Raw genomic sequence first — 22,790 nt, forward strand, 5'->3', positions numbered from 1 at the left:
AGTTCCATGTCAAGCCCTGAAAACTGACCTTTCGCTGACAATTTAGATACTTAGAACAATATATATATTGCAGCACTATATAAATTACGAATATATTCAAGTATATTACGTATGTTTGAAGAAATATCAATAGAAGAGCCTCAAAATATGAAGTTTTAGGAAAAAGAACTCTTACACCAAAGTCCCAGATAGTGCAATAAATGAGTTGAAGGAATAAGAGATTAATTGAAGATGATGCCCGTTGCTGTCATTTCCTCTGGCTTTTTAGTTTCTCTGATGACCAAATTCACCAATATTTTCTCTGACCTCATAGATGCTCTCACTTCACCTATCAATCTTTTGCATTCTTTTAGCCATTCTTCAGTGATTCTTGCTGTTATTAGCAGCAGGGGGGTGAAATTAAGTCATTTTCTAACCTTACCTATAGGAAGGTCACCTATGATGAAAGAATTGTCTGTAGTTACAATAATAAGAAATTTAGTTAAGCCAAGAAAAACAGCATTAGCAGAGTATGTCATAGTATGGAAAAAGAGGTTTAAATACCAAAGCCTCATTCAAAGAGGGTTATTTATTTCATGTTTTCCCTGCTTCATCCATATGACGGCTAATATAAGCTTCAAAGGGAAACTACTTTTCTTAATACTTACAAAAACACACAAAATCTACTGTAAATTGTCACCTTACTTTCACGTGGTTATTTGTATTCTTCAACAATGAATTTAACTTACGTATAAAAAGCAAACCATGTAAGATCAAAATCCTGTTTCACAAATCACTTCTCACGTTTCCACAGTGTATTCACACTGTAGAACATACTACAATCATGTACTTCAGTTTTCAGCCAGTTTCTCTTCACATTTCTTATTATGAGGACTGACAGATTCTCTGAAGTTCAGGGAGGACTTACAAGGAACATGTTCTGTGCCCTGGTCTCAAAGGTGATAATTCCTTCAGATAGCAAAATATAAAAAAGAGTAATTTGAGTCAGCATGATACATAGGCAGGAGCACTCCAGTACATCAGCATATGTATAGTGTTAAGAGTTTGTAAGCTCAGTGCCCAAATTTAAATATAAAATATTTCATTCCCTTACATTGTACTATCACTTCCACATCAAATAATTGCATTTTGTTTAAACAAGTTGCCAAATGAGAAGCCGTGAGAAAGAAATCCTCTCCAAATGCGCTGGACTCTTTAATCTTCATTTAGCAAAACTCAGGCATTGTGTATTAAATTAACCTCATTTTCCAGTTTAACTGGAAGATCCTGTAGGACACAGCCAATTAAATCAATTTAAAGAATTAAGTTTAAATATGATTTCCCCTTCCCCACAGTAGCAATGGATTCTTTCTCCAAAATAAAACTAAGGAGAGTGTACCTGGTAGCTCAGATCTCATTCCTTGACAACAATTAGGATGTGATGAAATGGGACTTGGCACCAGAATAATTTTAAATGTCTGTATTTTTTCTGAAAGTTAACACATTCCCCCTAGCACTCCTGGCCATTGCTCCAGAGAGATGCATGAGATACCTTCTATGAGATTTCCAGACAGGACTACTTCTGATGTTCATTTGTCCTCAAATGCCTGGTTGTGTTGCTGGGCTTTGTGAATATGAACACAAAGCAGGCACCCCACGTTCACAGAGTTACTCCTTGACCCCTACAGAGATAAATCTAGCCTTTGTGAACCAATACCTGGATAATTCTTCAATCACTTACCACCATACATACTTCCCTCATACAGCAGGCAAATCCACCATTTCTCCCATCTCTCTATAAAACACCTGAAATTGAGCAGGGCAGCAGGATCCAGGTGTCAGCAAGCTTGGCTGGGAAAGCTGACAGCATCCACAACCTCTCTAGGCAGCCTGTGAAAGGGCTTCATCACCCTCTAGGTGAAAAACCACCCTGACCTCTAATCTAAATCTTCCTTCCTTAAGTTTAAAACCATTCCTCCTTGTCCTATCACTACCTACCTCTGTAAAAAGTTGATTTTCCTCCTGTTTATAATCTCCCTTTAAATACTGGGAGGCTGTAACAAGGTGTTTCCACATCCTTCTCCAGGCTGAACGAGCCCAGCTCTTTCAGTCTGTCTTCATAGAAGAGGTGCTCCAGCCCTCTGATCATCTTCAGGGCCATCCTCTAGACCCCCTTCAAAAGCTCCACATTTTCATTGTGTTGGGGGCCCCAGGCCTGGATGCTGTAGTCCAGATGTGGCCTTATGAGGGCAGAGTAAAGAGAGATAAACATCTCCTTTGCCTGCTGGCCACTCCTCCTATGATGAAGATTCTAGCAATTACAGGCGTATCAGTCTGAATTCGGTGCCTGGTAAAATTATGAAGAAAACCATGCTGAGAGTTACTGAAAAACATCTGAAGGATGATGTGGTCATTGGTCATAGTCACTATGGCTTCATAAGGGGAAGATCCTGTTTAATAAACTTAATTTCCTTTTATGACAAGATCAGCTATCTACTTGACCAAGGGAAGCCAATTGATGTTATCTTTTTGGATTTCAGTAAAGCTTTCAACACTGTTTCTCACAGTATCCTTCTGGACAAAATGTCCACCATATGGCTAGACAAAAACATAATGTGATGGGTGACCAATTGGCTGATGGGTCAGGCCCAAAGGGTTACAGTAAGTGGGATTACATCAGGATGGCAGGGTTCCCTAGGGCTCTATTTTAGGGCCGGCTCTCTTTAATGTTTTCATAAATGATTTGGATGTAGGACTAAAAAGATCTTTTGAGCTGTTTTGCTGAGCCTAATAAATTGGAAGGGGCTGTTGAATCCATCAGGGTGGAGAGGCCTTGCAAAAGAGACCTGCAATTAGAGAACTGGGCAATCACCACCCTCATGAAGTTTAACAAGAGCAAGTGCTAGATTCTGCACTTGGGAATGGGCAACCCTTGGCTTTATGTACAGGCTGGAGGACAAGAGTTTGGAGAGCAGCCTACCAAAAGGGATCTGGGTGTTCTGGTTAATGGAAGTTGAACACAAGTAAAGATGTCCCCAGACAGCCAGGAAGGCCAGCTGTATCCTGGGGTGCCAGCTGAGCGAGGGAAGTGGTTTTCCTACTGTACACTGCACTGGTGCAACCCTACCTTGAGTTTTGGGAACCACACTACCAAAAGGACATAAAACTATTACAGAGTGTCCAAAGGAAGTCTACAAAAATGGTGAAGGGTCTAGAGAGCAAGGCATGTGAGGAGCAGCTGAGGTCCCATGGTGCGCTCAGCCCAGAGCTGAGGAGCTGAGGGGAGGCCTGATGGTGGCTGCAGCTCCTCACAGGGAGCGGAGGGGCAGCGCTGAGCTCTGCTCTGTGTAACAGCGACAGGGCCCGAGGAAACAGCATGGAGCTGTGCTGGGGGAGGTCAGATTGGGTGTTAGGAGAAGGTTCTTCACTAGAGGGTCATGCAGCCCTGGAAGAGGATGCCCAGGGCACTAGTAATGGCCTTAAGCTGCTCCAGATCAAGAGCTATTTGGACACCACTCTCAGGCATAGGGTTTGATTTTGGGTGATGCTGTGTGAAGCCAGGAGTTGTACTCGATATTCCTTACGAGTCCTTTCCAACTTGGGATATTCTATGATTTTTTATGTCAATAACATTTTAGATAATCTATTAATGTTTAGCCAAATGTCCACCATGAGCAAGCAGAAAAGCACACTAGACATTCCTCAGTGTCACACAAAGGGCATGGCCTCTTCATCCACTGCATCCAGGCTGGCAGGCCAGCAACTTGCTTATCTGAAAACTGAACTCAATACATTCGTGTGAAATTCAGTGAGATTTTAAGGCAGAAAGACAAAGCACATGTAGAATTTAAAATGTTATTATCTCCGACACAACATTGAGGCATCTTCCATCATTACTCTTGATGAAATCTTACAGTGAGAAGAAGACACTCAATCACTTCTTGTTTTTTTTGCTAACCACAACACTGAGTTGCAAGCAAGTAAAAAAATCAAACCTTGTAAAAGCTCTGAGGTTTTAGATTTTGCTGAACTTGTTTGGAAAATACTTAATTTAGATTCCGTTAGTTTTTGATCTAGTTGAAGAAATTATTCTTTTGGCTGCTTTCACTGAGAACTTGAGTTAAAAGCAAATTATAGCTCTCTGATTGCTACAGACCGGAAAACCTTCTCTTTTTTCACTCATAGCAGCTTACTTCTCTATTTCTAATCACAACTGCTGAGTAGCCTGTCTCAGACAAGGAAAACGTGTGCATAGAATCTGATTTCAAATTATTTTCCAATAAAGTTTGATAGGTAATAGATATAGGATGATTTTTTTTTCCCCAGACAGCTTCTTTTTGAATGCCATCTGTAAATTGTGATTCAGAGACAAGAGACTCAGATATGAATAATGTTTGGTCTACGTCTGGTAAGCACAACTGCTATTGTTAAACTGGGCTTTTATGAGGCTTGTTGCATGTTCATAAGCCAACTTAAAGCAAATCTTAATGGATATTGAAGTTAGAATTTCTACTAAGCTGGCATAGTTGAAATGAGATTACAAGAGAAACAAATTTAATGTAAATAAATTGAATGTACAGAGGAAATGAGTAATCATTTTATCAAAGAATTATATGTAAAAATAGTTAAATAAGCATAACTTCTTTGTCATACAGAAAACTCAAACACAACCTGGCAAGCATGGAATTTGTGGTAAATGGATGGCCATAGATTTCTCTTATTTCCCATGATTGTTATGGAATCAATCTCAAAATCACCATTCTTGTATAGCAATCCATTCAGCTCTTGTTATTATTCATCATCAGATCTTAAATCAACTTGGTGGCTTTCAGCAGCTGAGAATTAGGGAAGGACAGTTTTGTTTAATCTCACTGGAGAAAGGTCAGTCCTTGCCAACAAAACTGTTTCCTCTTCCACTGATATAAGACCTAGTTAGGCAAACAGAATTGAGTAGAACTTGCCAGCTTTAACTATCAAGCCTTAGTTAAAAAACAAACAAACAAAATGAAAAAACGGTTATTTCCTACAATCAAAGGGCTTTTGCCTACAAGCAAATTCCAAGCAACAGTTCTCTTGAAGACTGGAGCTGCACAGGAGTTCAAGGATACCGTGAGTAATACCGACACTTATGAGAAATAAAAGTACTTTGTAGCAAGGGGAATTTCAACTTTAAAAGAGGAACCTTTTGGACAAAAGCTGCATATATGCATTTGCAAGAGGGCAGTGTAGATTTTCTCTGTCCAAGTCTTTCAGCATGTAGTGGAGAACAGAGGAAAGAATGAACATCTATATCATCAAGATCCGTGCTGGAGTATTTTGCTGCCTTTGAGACAGGAAGCCTGAAGAAAGAAATTAGGTACTCCCTAGTATTGTGATACTGCTTTCAATTAACTGTGTTGGCTCTTTTAGTCATGTGATAATGATTTGAGCAGTTACTGAGACAAGCCTTCATAAAGCTCCTACTAATATAAAGGAGCATATATTTGTAAAAATGTAATTGCTATTAGGAAAGTAGCTGCACAGCTGCTCTCTATTTAGTTTGAATCACAGCTGCTAATCATTGTGGCTTCACACACACATCCCTTATTCCTTGGAGCAAGATGATCAATTTATAACAGAATGAGGGAATGCCTATGATAGCACTAGCACAATTATTGCTTTAATTCCTAAAGCAGGGCATTTATAATCACAAACTAAGAAAGTTTTTCTAAGAAAGAAAAAAATAATGTGGATATGAAAGGTGTTTTCTGATTATGTATGTCATAAAAACGGCAATCTCTAATTTTTACCAGTAGAAATGTTTGTACCAGAGAAATGGGTACTTTGTTCTCATCTACTGTAATGCTGGTGTTTGGGGGAAGGGATCCAAAACCAAAAGGCAAAACCTCTTCCTTTAACTTTATAAATCATTTAATGTGCGGTGAGAAACACTGTGAGAAAATAAGAATATGTCCCCAGAGTGATTTCTGCTCTAAAACTGGGAGCAGCACAGCTTGGCTTATCTAACTCCATTTCTGAATATCATGTCTTCATTTAATAATTGAGATCTATTGCAGGAAGAAAAATGTAGCTTCTGATTAGTGATGTTCCTGTTTAAGAAGCAGAACGAAGTTTGCATCATGTGTTTAGCTGTGTTTTTTAAAGACACCTATTGAAAATCAAGCATATAATACTTGAGGACCAAATGTATGCTGTATGGCAGCTAAATCCTTTTTGGATGTATTTGGGTATGGGTTAGGAATAAATTGTAAATTCATTCTTTCATGTATGGCATGTATATTCCCACCCAAAGCACCCAGAAAACTGTCATTTGAGGTTGTCCATGTAATGTCCATGTTGTGTAGCCCTGGAGTGAGCTCTGGCTCCAGTACCATCCATTAATTTACCATCTCCAGGCAAAGTGACTGGAAGTCAGTCTCAGAAGGACAGCCTGGTAGTGAGCATTTCAACTCCCTCTCAGCATGAACTATTGATAAGTGAATCAGGCATTTGAGGTTTCCCAGCTGAGAATTGTGCTTGATTAAAATCAAAGCAAGTGCAGAGGCTGGGAAAGGAGGACAGATGTCACCTGATGAGGTTATCTGTCATGTAGAAGAGCTGGTTCAACTCATTCATCGATTCCGTGACAAGGCATAGCAAGTACACTGACCTTACTGTAGGTGGAACTCCCAGTTAATCCCAGTGAGTGTCTCATTCTGGTTGATGATGCTTTTTCTCTCTAAATTCCCCTTGCCGTTTCAGCTAGGTAGAGTACTTGTTCGTGTCCTGAGACTTGTGCCGTAGAACTGTGCATCATTCAGCAGCTGCTGTGGTCTCTTTCAGAGATACAATTCCCTTTGGTTGTGGAGGAAGAATTTTGCTTGCAGAGGCAGTGGAATGCTTCATGACCTTTGGACCAAAGGTATTGTTTAAATAATTGGTGTTATTTAATTTTCATTTGTAAACCAGATCTTGTGTGTTAGAGCACAGTGATCCTAGAATCATAGAAGAAGTCAGAGGTCTCCTGAAGATCTCATAGATAGCGAAAGGATCTTACTGAAAGAAGGAATAGTGGGAAGGAAAACAAAATGCATTAACAAATTGAGAATTATGCATACAGACTTATTAAAAATGTAACAACAACATAATAAACCAAATTTAACTTAGAGTAAAAGAATGTTCAGAAAGAGAATGAACTGGAAAAAAATAGCAATTGCTTGCAACAATGCCACTTTCCTGCTGGAAAAACACATAGGAAGCACAAGTTGACTGGATAATGGTATGTTTTGAAAATAATCCATTGTTGGATATTTATGTTGTATGGCCAAGCGTTTGAATGGAGGGAATCCTACCATTCTCAGACCTTGTTATGTTACGGGAATTTCCTTAAGTTGTTCTTTACTTTGATAACACTTGCTTGGATTGACCTGTGTTTGTAACAAAAGAGAAGGCTGAGTCTTATTCACTGATGTCCTGAGTCTCCAGGAGGCTCACAACAGCTCGTGGAGCTACCCAGCATTGCATGGCATGGAAATTTTAGAAAAATTCCCTACTCAAAAAAAGCCAAAAGAGTAGGTTGCTAGTTTAGTAATCAGTTATATTTTGAGAGCATGGCAAAATTAAAGGGAAGGAGAATCTTCCCATAGAAGATATGTACCTGGTGTAATAAAATAAACCAGCCATATGTTCTTGAATACACTTGAAAAGTACATTTTGAAAGGAACTGAAGGAACGTATGAGTCAAAGGCCACATATTTTGATAATATGTGTCTTTCAAAAGGCAATGAATACATTCAACAGTGAAAATGCAGTAAAAAGAGAGCAAACAAAAACCAAGGGGAAAAAAAAATTACGTAAAGATCTTTTTTATTTACAAATCTTCAGGCTTTGTTGTGCATATATGTGTTGAATTTTGAGTGACAAGAAACAGAAAGCACAAGCCAATTTAAAATGAATTCCAGAGGACTTTCTGGCAATCATCCTCAAAAAGTAAAAAGGGCAAAATCATCTTTTTTTTCTCTATCTTAGAGTTCTTCAGGTAGGGCATCCCCTTGTATGCAGCAAAATGACTTCTCTCAAACTGCTTTGGGCCAAATGAAAGCAGTCATGAATAGGGACACTGAATTTACATACACTCACATGGTTTCTTCTCCTTCCAGTAAACAAAGGTTCGAATGGAACTACTAGCTGCTTACTGACATAATTTCAATTAAAATATTTCTCCATTTTAATCTCTGACATCTACATCTGATTTTTAATTCGTAGTCATAAGGGCACTGGCAGTAATAGATGACTAAGCTTCAAGAAACAAGAAAGACACTTGCCACAGAGTGCCTTTATCTAGTCCTTAGCAAGGAAGGTTGTTTACCTCCCAAAAGACAAACATAACTCTGGATGTCAGGGAAAGATTTTACACTATGGATCGAAGGATTCCTATCACATCCATTGTCACTGGCATCTTGAAAAGGTGCCTCTTCCATTGGATGCAGCCAGCAAGTGATTGGAAAACCATGAAGATACAGAGAGCCACAGTGCTCTGCATTGGAGGAGGGGGCTCGTGCACGGGGCCATTGTGAGGAGCAGATTGTTCCCCATCATTTGCCAGTCGTGCACCATCTTACCTGGACCATTTTGATTCCTTAACAATTCTGGCATGTAATCAATCTTTCAGTGGCCTGCAGTTATAAAAAAGAATTGGGCACAGAATTTATATTGAAAATGTCTGAGAAATTGTGTAAGTAGCCAACGCAGAGTGTTTTGATTGCCTTTTCTCTTCTCAGCCTTCTGGACCGTGCCTGATAGAACTTGCATCAGCTGATTAAGGATTTTTCTTTAAATAAAGAAAGAGAGTTTTCTCACAACACTGCAGTTTACTGACCCACATCATGGTTCAGCAACTGTCTCTGAAGCAGCTCATCTAAGAGCAACAGAAGTCACACTGTGATCTTCCTCTCCAGGACGTGTGGAAATCCTGAGGGATCTTAGAGCCCCCAACATGCAGGCAGTCCCGCAACCACCATCTAGAAGACAGCAGCCAGGAAATTCTGTGAGACCTTTGAGACTTTTGTCTTCAGCTCCAAAGCTAACCCATAAAGAAAGGCATGGAGAAAGTGTTATCTGTTGTGGATTTTTGTGTGTATTTTTTTTTCCCTTGAGTTTTGTTTTTCTCACTTATTTTCATTTCCAGTTTTCGTCTTTGCTCCTGTGAGAATGTCATTGTAAAACATGCTTTATTATAGCAGTACAGTCATTTATATTTCCAGTTGCTAAACTGTTTTTAATTCACCTCTTCTAAACCTTCACTAGATCCAAAAAAAAACCAGGGTTATTGTGTTGGTTATTTTTCTTTGTTTGACTAGAAGTAAAAATTCTTATTCACATGAGAAAAACATGTCTGCTGAGAAGGAGCTCCTGTAGGCTTTTGTGGCATAGGCACAGGCAAGTTGGCACAGGCAATTTTACTTAAATTAGTTGTGTGGTTCAACTGAGTGGGGCCCAGCCGAGATAAACATTCACTGCATAGCAGGGCGGTTTGTGCTGGGTTCATGGAGGAGAGGAAAATGATCTCTGCTTATAGCAATGGATCCTGCACAAACTCCCTCTCTTCTGCTATGACTTTGGTGAGTCTCACTGATCACAAAGATCCTCTGGCACATCCAAGTTTCTGTCTCCTCTTTCCTAAGAAGAGGCTGAATCTGGAAAAAAATATGGTTTTGTGTTTTGCAGTACACACATAGAAAACACAACAGCTGACGGAGGGAAATTCTGTGTTAAACAGAAAAATACACTTGCTCCCAGAAATCTGTGGTAAAAAAGATCAAAGTGTACAAGCTTAAAATAAAACATGGCCAAAAAAAAAAGGGGAAACCAGAAGACAGCAATCACACTTCTTTTTTCATGTAAGAGCTGAAGAGTTTTTACACCTTCTCCACTAAAAAAGAGCCTTCTTTGGAATAATTCAGAAAGGAGAGCAGAGCAGCTTGGATGGCATGGTGTGAAGGCTTCTCCCAAGTATGTGGAAATAGCACAGGAAAAACACAAAGGCACTGCTCTCCATCAGCTGTAAGCCAGAGGATGCAGGAGCAATTCTCTCACCTATAAATAAGAAATACTTGGAGAAAGGGCCTTGACTGTTAAACAAGATTATATAGGTTCGCTATGTGAATTCAGTCGCAGAAGTGTTCTGCTTATGAGATGAGTCAAAAGGCTTTTTTTTCTTAAATAGATATTTATTTTTCTTGACCAAACCAGGTGACACGTAGCCTCAACTCTTTAAATCCCGCAGGATTGATTTCAGTTGTCTTTCATTATAGTGAAGGAAAGGTTCCTGTTACACAATGGAAGGTTACCCATTTCATCACTTCTGGTAGTTGACATCATTGTGCTGCCTGTCTCCACCACCGACTTCTCCTGTGTCACCCTCTCCTCTTCCTCTGCTTTCAATTCCCCATCTTCTTCCGTGTTCAGCTAAGGGCAGGCATGCTCCCCATTCCTCTCTCCTCTCTGCCAGTTGTTCTGGGCACTCTGGCCCTTTGCAGTCCATAGACTCTGTGCCCTTCCCATGGCATACCCAGTAATCTTGAACCTCAGCACAGTCATGTAAACCAGAGGTCTGTCATAGCATGCTTCTGGTTGCTAATGGCTGTTAAAGCGCAGAGAAGCATTTCCACAAGTTGAAGGGAAATGTGAGATTAACTTTCTCAAAAATCTCTCTCAAAACTTCTTCCTGTTTTACTGCTACTTGGGGAGCACTGGAGAAGGCACTGCAGTGTTTTCAACCTCTAAAATACTTCTTTAATTTTTCCTTCTTACAGCATCATGGAGGTCTGCATATTCTTTCTTTTTGCCATAATACTTCTCCCAGGTAAGAGGCAGATTTTTAATTGTAAAAAATGTTTAGATTATTTGTGTCCTGCTATGTGATACATTTACATTTACTTTGATGCTCCTTCTTTAGTAGTAATTAGCAATTTCAGTTGTAAAATCAAAGTCATATAATCTGTGTGATATGTATTTAAACTGTGAGCAGGGACTCTATTTAAAAAAATGTAGAAAGTACTTTCTCTCTTCAATTTTGTATCTTTACATTATACATTCTTCGTGTTGCTCTTAAATTTTCAATTTAAATCTATTTTTGAGAACATGTGTATATCCCCTCTGTATATAAGAGAGGACAGCAGTATTGAACTAAAGACTGACAGCTTGATAAGGAATAAATGGAGTTTTAGGCAGCTATGAAGATCACTGCAGTCTTGTGCTCCAGAAAACCAGTCAAAACTTTGATTCAGGAGAAAAACAGTGCATCTTCTGAACACAGCAAATGTGTTTGTATCTGCTAGAACAGAGGTCTGCATTTCTCATGACAAGAAAAGATTATTCTCCCAGCCCGTCTCTACCCCATAATATCAGTGGATATAGGTTGTGATGGAAGTAGGAGAATAATCATCCTGAATGTAATATAGTCCATTCTTTTGATGCATGAAGGCATAATCATGTTTATTGACTATTTCTGTTAACAAGTTCAGCAACAGAGCTGTTAAATCCGACATTTAATTTGCCATTAAACTCTGGATTAATTACAGAATAGTTAAATCTGACATTTAATTTGTCATTAAACTTAGATTAATTCTTCAGTGAAACAGAAAGCTTTTCCTGTTTCTGACCTTCTGGCCATATATTCCCTAGACACCAACATTTACCACATATGCTGTATTCACACTGTCTTCAAAACTGCAGTGCTGTGTTGTTTCCTGAAGAGAATGAACTTGAGTTTTGAAAAACAAATTATGCAGTTGCCTCATTCACAACAGAATCTCATTGCTTACACATTTGAGAACAGTGTGGAGCTGTGGCCTTTTGCCTGAAGTTAAATCTTCCAAAATACAGACTGTCCCTGGCTCTGAGTGGTAAGCCTGCCTTGGAAAGTGAAATATAGGAAGGAAAATAAGAAACGGATTTATGACCTGAATGCTACAAGACTAAGTGCATCGGTATGAAGAAGTATGTATCCTCTCATAGGTAGTGGAGAATTTGTCTAAATGCTGGTGGGTTTATGCTACTGTCACTAAGTATTGCCTCCGTGACTGCAAGCATTTCGTATTCTTTTGCAGTTGATGGAAATGTTAATTTCTTCTCTTTTTTTTATTTATTTAAGGTATTGCTGCCAATGTACATCACGTGAAGTCATTTCTCAATCACACTGCATACCTATCTTGCTATTTCCCAAACTCTCAGAAAACTGACATAAAGAATATAATAGTTTTTTGGCAAAAAGGTACGGGTGAAGTGGTACACGAAGTTTACCTTGGCCAGGAAATATATGATCACCTTAGTCCTAAATACATAAATCGTACCAAGATGGATATGGACAAATGGACTTTGCAATTGTTAAATGTAAGGATTGTGGATGAGGGGCAGTATAAATGTATTATTATGCACATGGACCAGGGACCAAAAAAGATCATACACGAATCTGAGTGCTTACTGCACATCATTGGTAAGTAATTTCTGCTAATTGTCATCTGGTTTGGTTTTTTTGTTGTTGTTTTGTGAGCTTGTTTGTTTGTTTGTTTTATTTTATTTTTAGGTTTCTGTCATTTTGTTTAGTTCAAACATGGACTGTTCCCATGCCACTGGGGTGGTCTAGCTGAAGTGGAGAGAATTTCTAAAGTGGATAGAAGTGCTTCTTCTCTGTTTCTTTCTCAGAAAATTCTCATTGTGAATTTGGAAGAAGTAGAAAAAAAGAGGAAATAATTTGCTCAATATTACACATTCCTGACTCCCACCCTGTCACACTGTATAGTGAAAAGCACCCTGCCTTCTTCATCTTTTCTGTGAATTCTGTGATTCTGTGATCTTACTCCCTGCAAGTTTTATGGCTTCTAGGACTCCAGAAAATACAGTTTTTATTTGCATCTGAAGCACTGACTTCTATTAAAAGCAATAGCATTAAGAATGTTGGTGGTAAATTACAGTTGAAACATAAAAAGTTTTCTGCAAATATCCAGCTATTTTATGATGATATAAATCAGGAAAAATGTAGAAAAGAGCAGCTAATATGTGGAGGAGTAGAACATCATATGCTCAGTTATGGAAGGACTGAAAATATCTCTGCAGAAAAAAATTCAGGCATTGATCAGACTCAGCTTGATTTCTGGCACAATATCAGAGGCAAGGACAGACTACAGGCGAGTAGGGTTCAGTGAGTAAGTAATGTTTTCCTAGTATTTTTTCAGATTTTTAGGAATTGCATCTTTATATAATGTTTTTCTATTTTATATTATTTTCTTTGTCACCTTTGTTTGTATGTTCTCTCTTCTACTTGGACAGTGGTAACATTAATAACAGCAGCTTCTGATTTCTACTGGTGTTCTCAAGCTTCAAAAGAATGTAGGCCATGTGCAACAGCAGCCAGAAAGATCACCATGATGCTTGAGACTATTTAGCACTGTACTACCAGCAAGTGTTCCCTTGATGCACAAGCAAATAGGAAACGTAGGTTGTTAATTCTAATTTTCACAGAATTTGCACGATGAATATTTTCAGCAGCTTCAGACCTTAGAGACTTACAATTTGCACTCAATAGCAAGTCCTCAACTAATTTAACATGTTGCAGAAGTCTCATACATAGGCATTAAAACTCTCCCAAACCTTTGATATAGGAAGCGTGTTTAAAATTATTTGCTTCTTTGTTTCTTTCGAATGTCTTTCTCTTCAGTAACTTCCCAAAAGAAGGTAGAATATAGGGGTCAATTAAAATAAAAAATCATTAGAAAAAATACAAACGTTGAAGTGTATCTCTGCCTGTTTCTTAGGTAGAATCGCATAGAATATGTGGAAGGCTATTTATGTAGTATGAAGTTTCACACTTAAAGTGGACTTAAGAAAGTTTGAGTGTAGTACAAGAGGGAAAGGTCAGTCAAACAAACCAATCTCTTGGTGACCAAATCTATTCCAAATACCTAAGTATCTTCTAACGTAACTTAGGTATGTTTTTTATGTGTACATATATATATATATGTTACAGGACAAGGTACAGATATATGGATATATAGTGTATATATTGTTTACAGACAAGATTATTTATGTAAGAACAATGAACACAGATCATTCTTCAGAAAGAGAGGGCTTCATAATGAAAAGTTTTGTAAAACAGACAGGAAGGGATCATTTTGAGAAGCTGCTTAACTGGAAATTCTGATGTTTATGTGTAGTACATCTCTAGTGTTTACTTAAGATGGATCCATAAGGGAAGCAGATGAGACAATGAAAACTATTTCAAAACATGTGCTGTTGCTGTTGGTGGTGAAACTTGTGCTGGAATAGATACTACAGTATCTGTCCTCATTTTAGAGGGATTGTTGAAAAACATAAAAGCATGAATAAAATCTCTTCTATAGATATCTGAGGGCTGGAAAAAACATACAGTTCAACTGAAGATGTTAAACGATCAATCTGATCACCTTCTAACTAAGAAAACTGAGGAGACTCTTATTTTTAGAGAGCGACTACCCAAAATACACATTCAATATTGGATAATTAAAGGGCTAATTAATTCAGTGAAGATATAAGAGCTATTAGAAACAGAGGAGAAGTAAGCCATGCAGTCATTTCAGAATGCAAAAACAAAACAAGTCAGAGTGATAACACTGCTCGAAAAATGTTAAAATCCTGATGGATCTATTGTCTCTCGAGGTATTTCAGTCCGTAGCCTATTTGGAAGACATTATCTTCAGTTACAGATTCAAGTTCACTGGGGCTAGGCTTAGAGCCTGGATCTCACACTTCAAATGTGTATACTGAAGAATCAGACCATCCATTACACTCATATCTCCCTAAGAAACTCCTGCCTCTTCTCCATATAGTTTTTAGTACTAAAAGACTTTAATATCAACATACTTCAATATTTTCAATGAAGTTTTGAGCCTGAAACTTCTTTTGCTTTGATTAAAAGCTATCATTATCCTTCACATCACATGTTTGAATAGTCCTTTCCAGCCCTTTTTCACCAATTATTTATTGCTTGGGAAACTTTTTTTAAAGCAACAGGGAAGTTTTTCATTGAGTGAGATCCAATGGCACAGAGTAAAGGAACCTGTACGGTAGTCACTTTCACATAAAAAGTCAAGCTGAGCAGGCCAGGTTCGTTTATTACGAGGTACCAATTAGTCTAGAAAAGGTAAGAGAGACAGTCTCACTGTCTGGCTGATATGACCTATGTCACTGAAATGCTTCAAAGACAAGAAGAAGCAAGTCTATGTGTGCAGCCAAAACATAACAAACCCTTCTTGGGACCCACAATGCTTTCCTAGGAAAACTGTTTAGGTGTGATTCCACGTGAAAATCTCAAAATATTGACAGGCACTGTCACAGGATGGAGTACGTGTGACTCATGATGCTTTTTCTTTGGTCTGTTTCAGCCAACTATAGTCAACCTGTGATAGCACAGCTACACAGTGGGGAACCAAAGCCCAGTGAGAACCTGAATCTTTCCTGTTCTTCCAGCGGAGGTTATCCAGAGCCCAAGCAGATGATTTGGATAATTTCAAGTGAAAACATAACAGATAGGCTTATACAACGCATGGATGTCTTACAGGATGCTGTAACAAAGCTGTATAATGTTACCAGCAAGCTGAATATCCCAGTTCCTACAAATACACTCACTAATATTAGCTGTTTGCTTCACCTTGGAGAGCAGCAGGGGAGCCTTACCTCAGTGCCACTAGTCATAGGTGAGTTTTCATTTGCTCATTCTGATTTTTGCACAGGTAGGAGCTGAGAATGCTTTAGTAGAAATGATCACAGGTGGCAACATAGCCCTAAGTAGCAGAAGGGGCTACTTACAGGGCTTCTATGTTTGTCATCCTGTTCACTGATAATCACAGCCACCAAACTCCCTCTTCTGCCTTTCCATGGGAAGCCTTATTACAGAAAGGAGAGCACAGAGAGAAGGAAGGTTACTGCTACACAGAACAGAGCACAGTCTTGTTCACCTATCTCCAAATGCTGCTGCAGCAACAAAGCAAACTAAATACATGGATTAGGATTCAGCCTGTCTCTGGAGGTGGTGTTTAGCTGTTCAGATAGAGCCTGCTGGATCACGGAGGACTGCTGAGGTTTGAGAAGCATCTGGAAATCAGCCTGGGTCCTTATCCAGTTGAGTTTTAAATATCTCTCAGGATGGGACTCCACAACCTCGTTCAACAAATTGTTCCAGTGTTTGACGACTCTCACACTGCAAACGTGTTTTTTTTCTGATGTATAAGTTCTTGAGCTGCTGCTCCTAATCTCTTTCTAGAGAGAGGCAGAGGGCTGAACAGAAGAGTCCCTTGGACCAAATTTGGCTCACAAGCTGTAAAGTAGACTATACTGAACTAAAATGTAAAGGCCACAAAACTTTGATGGGTTTTGGAAGTATTCCTAGTGGTTTCCACAACATTTGGCAGAATACAGTGTGCATTCCAAAATGACCATTTGGGGATTTTTCTTTTTCTCTGGGATTGTGCCTCTTTTCAGACACCTCTTGCAAGAAATTCAGACTCTGTGCCATCCCAAATGTTCCCTAATGATCACAGTGTCAGTTGTGTGTAGATATTTTTGTGTGCCTCACAGTTTACTTTACCCTTTCTAACTGAAAAACTACATGCCAGAGTGAGCCCTCATGAATATCATGATGCTGTAACATTCTCCTGGATTCATTTTTTATACATTTGTATTCATAAGCTATGGCACAAATACATCAAAATAGAATTGCTTCCCACTTCAGTCATTTGCCTCGCCCATCTCCTTTAAGACTGTGTTGAATGTGGAATGCTGTTATTCACCTGATGGGAACAAGAAACCCAAAAGGACTGGTAACACTGCAGAAAGCCTATTAGAGAAGTTTACTACTTACTTACAGGCTTCCCCATTTACTGCTTACTTACTACTCCGGATGGAAAAAAGATTTACCAAAAAGATCTACAAATCAGTTTTCTTCACTAAACTTTAACTAGAGGATTCAGTCATCACTGCTATATATGGCAAACTGCCTTTGATGTCCTTACACTCCAGGATTTTATAAATTATAATACAGAAGTCTTCGGAGGTTTGCAAAGCTCTAAATGTTGCTCAAAGTATTAACACCTCTAATATTAGCCATAGTAGTGCCTCCTCCTCTTCCCTGTTCAGTTCTTCTCATCCCTGACTTTAAGAAGTAGCCACCTAATAAACAGTAATGGTGGATAAGAAACTAACAACTCTAGAGAAAAAAAACCTTTATTCAGTGACAATTGCAGCTGTGTCACTTGCTATCCCTAGCAACCAAAACCTCAAAAGCAAAATAACCAGAAACAGAAGGAAACTCCCGTGCATTCCCTATCTCTCTCACATCCCTTAGAGCTTTTCATTAAGCTTTGATCTTCGGTTCAACAGACACTACATAATAACATATCCCAGGCTATTTAAATTTTCAGTAGCAGAGTAGTAGTAGCCTAGCATTGGCATCATAGGCTCATGTATTAATCAAGCTGCCAATCTCTCACATAACCCAAACATCAGAAATAGCACTTCTCCTTACTGTTGCTGAAGTGGTTGTTAGCCTTGGTGCACCTGCCAGCTACTGGGGAAAAAACAAAACAAAACAAAACAAGACACATGGAGAGTGATTTCCTAGCATTATTAAATACTGTAAAAGCAAAGGATAATTAGGGCCCTTCTATAAACTTCTAATTTACATAAATTTGGGTGAGGATGGGTTAAGCTAATTCTTGGCAAATTAAATCTTTGCTACATGCATCTTCTCTCTTCTCTTGTTCAGAGATACAGGCAGAAAAAATGGAACCGGTGAAAGTAAATTTCTTTGGCCCACTTATAGCTGTAATTGTACTGATCACACTTCTTCTGGGTTTTTTGATATTGAAGAACAGAAATATCTCATCTACCAGCCAGAGTAAGTAATTACTTGTCACTCAGCTCTTCCCTAAATCATAGGCTTTGCTTTCTTTTTTCAATGAATCTTTTGTCTACATTCAGCTGCTGACAGAAAGCTGTTTTATGCCGGACTTTAACTTCCTTGGACAAATTAGTTCCTGAAACATCTCTTCCATCCAGCAGTAAATCCAAACACCTTTCTCGTGTCTTACCCTGTAATCCATTTCTCCTTCTTTGTGCTCTGTTAGACTGCCATGGCACAAGCTTTATTATTTTGTCCTGCAGCTTCATCTTTTATTATGGCTTATTGGTAGATTCGGTTCCTAAAATCATTGATTTATATAAGTCTTTGTTTGTCCATCACCATTTGTAAGAAAAGTGCAGCTGGGAGAGGGATGAGAGAGGATCTGCATTATGTACAGGCAGTTCTATCACCACTGAGGTGAAGGACCCAGGACATTGGTCCAACACAGGCTGCTCAGCAGTGAACCATGCTTACAACAGAAACAGCAAGTGATCTTTGCATTCCATTTCTCTGTTTTATTGCAACACTAGGTCTCAGCAGTCCAGGCTTCATTCTGCACTGAGAGGATAATTATGCTGACATCATAATCTATCCCTTCTTGTATTAAGAAGGGAATTAATTCCTCAGAATCAGTCCTGCTTTCTTGCACACCCAAGGGTCCTGAGGCCCTTCTCATTCTTTCTCCAAATCCTGTGATAAGAGAACATTTATCATCAACTATTTCAGCTCCTCTCTCTCATATTTCTGTAAATCACATCTTCTTCTATTTCAGGTGTCAGTCTCGCAGTCTAAAAGGTATCCAGCTTGAAATAGAGGCCAGCAGCTATAGACTACTGACTGGGAACCATTTCTGCACATAGTGAGGTCTGAGGTCCCATTGTTTCAGATGCTGTGCCAGAACAAGAATCCTCTCCAAACACCCTGCAGAACAACATGTAATATTTCCATCTGATGACTGAAGTCCACTGTCCAGTGTTCTTTGCTTTTATTTTTGCTATAGAACAGTAGCAAATACAGTACTCTGTCTCTATGAGTTTTTTCTACCCTTTGGGGAAAACTCTCCTGATTTAATGGGCTTTTTGGTTGAACAACTGTCAGTGTTCACCTCAGTCTTCTACATTATTAATTGGCACACACATGAATTTCCCTGGCTCCTGGTGCAGTTCCTCTGGCTGCAGTCCTGATCACTAAGAGGAAATGCCACCTTGGACCTTCCTGCACTCAGTGGCTTGATTCACTTCTGAATGGACCAGTGTGGTTTTACCTTCTGTGGTACTACCTAGATATAAAGAACTGAATTTAGTGATCTCATTAAATCTGGAAAGAGGAGATGAAAACTTTGCCATCCACATGCCACAAAAAAAAAAAAAAAAAAAGAAAAAAGAAAAAAAAATAAAGAGACCTTTCTTCCAACACAAAAATGTATTTAGCAACTGGACAGGTAAGAAGATGGTGAGATATGAAGGGCAGAAATCTACCCACGTTGTCAACAGTAACAAATAAGAAGAGAAGCACAGCAAGCCACTGCTCCAACTGTTATAAGCACAAAATATCTTCTTTCCATTGTTTTCTTTTGCTTTGTTTTTTGCTGAGACTCCTTCACCCTTTGACAAGGCCACAGAAAACAGCCTAGCACTTAGCAGCACTGCTCTCACTGTGGCAGGTTTTTTAAGGGCAGAGGCTGACTTGGAAGAATCCCGAGCGTCTGCATAAGGAGAAGCTGTTTAAAAGTCTAAGCGCTCCTCAAGATCCTGCAGTCTTCAGTTGTATGGTTATGTTTGACACCTGTGACTGTTTTGCTGTATCTTTCATTATGCTCTGTGACACTGTAAAATGCTGTCAGTGAGAGTCAATGAAGAGAGCAGAACAGCAAGGATTGCAGAAGTGAATGTCTCAGGAATAGAGTTGGGCACTAACCTGTGAATCATTGACCTTGCTGAAAATATGATCAGAGTCAGGGTATTTAATCATGGGCCATAAATGCTCTGGGCTTTGTACCAGCAACTTTCTTGTACATTCCATGGTAGAAAAAGGAACTTAAAGACACTGCCCCACCTTCTGAGAAAAGCCATGAAATTTCCATAGGGCATTTAAAACTAGAAATAACTGAAAGAAAAAAATTGTTTTGAATGTAATTTTTTGTTATTATACCTTTTTTTTAAAAAAAAAAAAAAAAAAAAAAACTATCAAAAATTAATAACTTACGTATACTGACCAGACGTTGTAGTACAGGTTTTTTTCAGTTGGATGCAGGGATAGCATATTAAAGCATGAGGTATCATTCATTTGTGTAGAAATCCAGATATACAAAGTTAGGCAAAGCAGATACTGAAAAAAATAATAAGTGGGGCATGTTCCACTTTGGTTGACTGTCTTCTCTCTTTCTTTGGCTTCCAAGTTTAAAGATACAGCAATCCATACATGATGCTATGCTCAACTACAGGATACAGTTTTACTTTCCATTTATTTGTCCCATTCAAAATGTTCCAGTCCTCAATCTTGAACAATGCCTGCATTTTATTTTCTGCAATGCAACTGACAACTTTCAAGAAAAATGCAGAAGATCTGAGACAAATTTCTTTTGAGATCTTGATTGTCCATAATATGGACATTAACATTATATTCTCAAGACAAAATTCAGCTCAGATTTGCATTCTGGGGACATAAATTCTCCACTGTTCCTACTTGGCAAAAATATTCTTTCCTGTGAAGTGATGTTAAGAATTGCTAGACTCCACCTCAGTTTCACCTTTATTTCCACCTGACTAAGAGAATTTGCATGTTATCTGGAGTTTGTAAAACCATGTGGGAGTCAGTTCATTAAGCTATTATGCCAACAAGCCAAACATTTTTATTCAGATTAGTATCATTCAAATTATCTGAAAAGTCACAGCTCTTATTTTCATGTAAGGTTTTATATTTGATAGCAAAGTTATTTAATGACATTAAAATATACGTATTTTTCTGTGTTGGTGATTTACTCTCCTGCTGTTAAAGCAGTGTGCTGGGGAATAGCTACACTCAGTGTTCTCAGGGAAGAAATACTCCCAGAATCCACTCTCAGAAGCAACTAATAAGGAAGGTATTGCTGCAATGACCCAGAACAGAACAGTGTTTCAGTTGTCCATTCACAGAGCTGGATATAAACTCACAGCTGTGAGTATGATCCAACCCGGACCTACTAGCATATATACCTCAAAGATAAAATATCAGATTGCAGCCTAAAAACTTGACCTTTTGATCCCATGCTGCAGGTTGCTAAACATATCTCCAATGGGTCCTTCAATCTCCTCAAACTCTTGGTCACTATTTGATTCCATAAATAAAGCTTGTATCAAATAGCCAGGTGTACTAACTCAGGAAGATACTCACCAGGTTTCTCTTGGTCCTTTTAACACATGCTGTTATTCAGTTCACTTTTTCCCCCTAACATTTCGCTTCCCACTGAAGTCATTCTTCAGCTCAAATAATCACTAACATGGAAGTCTTGCCTGAGCAACAGCTAGAGTCCACATTATTGCTACAAACAACAAGCCTCATATGACTTTCATCTTTGAAATGACTAGATTCACACAAGCACCCCGTAGACTTTCACTGTCAGCCTCAAAACTCTCATCAGCCTTGATGTGCAGCTTGTCAGGCGTAAGGCGTAATAACCATCACTGACATTTTGTGTTTGTCCATAGTAAGAAACAATAGCCAGCTCATGAAGAAGGCATCTGGAAATCTATGCTAGGACTGAGTCCTTCTCAAACACATTCACTTAAACAAAATATAAACAACAACAAATCAAAATAAAACAAACACAAAAAATTACCACTACCATCTGACTACTAACGCTGCCATAAACTACCATCAGCCATCACTCAATGGGCTGGGTTTATTTGTTCCTAATTAGTGAAGTTGTTTATTTCCCCCTTTCTCTAAGAAGAAAATCACTTGCCACCCCTCTACTGCAGGCTGCCAACTTCCTTCTATTACCTTACCAATTTCACTGCCTCCTCTTTTCTTGGTCTTGAAACCACTCCTAAATACCTTCTGCACCTAAAGAACATTAAAAAGCAATGAGCTTCAGAGAAAATCTGAGTTCATATTTATTTAAATGCATTAATCCTCTGGGCTATTGTGGTAATGAAAACAGCAGTAAGGCACAAGGAAATGTGTAGCTGAGGTGCCAAATTTTTTGTCTTCCATAGCAACTTTCAGATTTCCAGGCTGTCTCCTCAACTGCTTAGCAGTTTTTTTCTTTGGCAGTGTGCATTAAGTCATTAAGTGACTCTATAAACACGGCAAGCAAACAAATGAGCAGAGACACCAATTACATTCCACAGCAAGAAAGAAGTCCATTCAAAAACATTCCTTTAAGGTATAATAATATGGAACTCCTGAAAAGCAGAATGATAAACCAGTAACCAGCATCGTGAGGTAAAATATGTTGTCATTAGACTTCAAGTTGCAATAGGTTGCTTTAGGTTCACTGGTTAAATAACACAAAATCACAGAAGAGCTGATGCTGGAACAGACTTTGGTAGATTGCCAATTCAAGCAGGATCACTTGGAGAAGTCTGCCCAGGATCACGTTCAGATGGCTTTGAATATCTTCCAGTACAGAGACTCCACAGCCTCTCTGGGAACATGTGCCGGTCAGTGTTCAGCCACATTTGCAGTAAAAAAAAAAACAACTTTCCTGATGTTCAGACAGAACATCCTGTGTTACTTCTTGTTTTGTCAGCAGACACCAGCAAAAAGAGCCTGGCTCTCCTTTCTTACAGCCTCCCTTTGGACATTTCTACACGTTGATGAGATTCTCCTTGAGCTCCCTTTTCTCCCAGCCTGAACAATCCCATCTCTCTCAACCTGTCTTCATCTGAGATGCCTCAGTCCTTTAATCATTTGA

The 22,790-nt window shown here is 38.8% G+C and overlaps 1 protein-coding gene across 7 annotated transcripts; it reads left to right on the plus strand.

The window, feature by feature from the left end:
* Positions 1–4,290: 4,290 nt before the first annotated feature.
* Positions 4,291–21,998, plus strand: CD86 (CD86 molecule). 7 transcript variants are annotated; one of them, XM_042810889.1, is made up of 9 exons: positions 4,291–4,387; positions 5,015–5,088; positions 6,802–6,880; positions 8,916–9,090; positions 10,773–10,822; positions 12,113–12,454; positions 15,378–15,689; positions 17,756–17,887; positions 18,666–21,998. In XM_042810889.1, exons 1-9 carry the CDS (start codon positions 4,321–4,323, stop codon positions 18,683–18,685), a joined length of 1,251 nt encoding a protein of 416 aa, XP_042666823.1. In that variant the 5' UTR covers positions 4,291–4,320; the 3' UTR covers positions 18,686–21,998. The 7 variants fall into 7 exon arrangements, with proteins under 7 accessions (XP_042666823.1, XP_042666829.1, XP_042666825.1 ...); XM_042810895.1 differs by lacking the exon at positions 4,291–4,387 and having other exon boundaries at positions 5,002–5,088; positions 6,721–6,880; positions 8,739–9,090; positions 18,666–21,997; XM_042810891.1 differs by lacking the exon at positions 4,291–4,387 and having other exon boundaries at positions 5,002–5,088; positions 6,721–6,880; positions 18,666–21,997.
* Positions 21,999–22,790: the final 792 nt, after the last annotated feature.

Source organism: Centrocercus urophasianus, unplaced genomic scaffold (genome assembly GCF_019232065.1).
Source record: "Centrocercus urophasianus isolate 14NV4802_14NV808 unplaced genomic scaffold, USGS_Curo_1.0 seq_12, whole genome shotgun sequence".
Taxonomy (NCBI): Eukaryota; Metazoa; Chordata; class Aves; order Galliformes; family Phasianidae; genus Centrocercus; species Centrocercus urophasianus.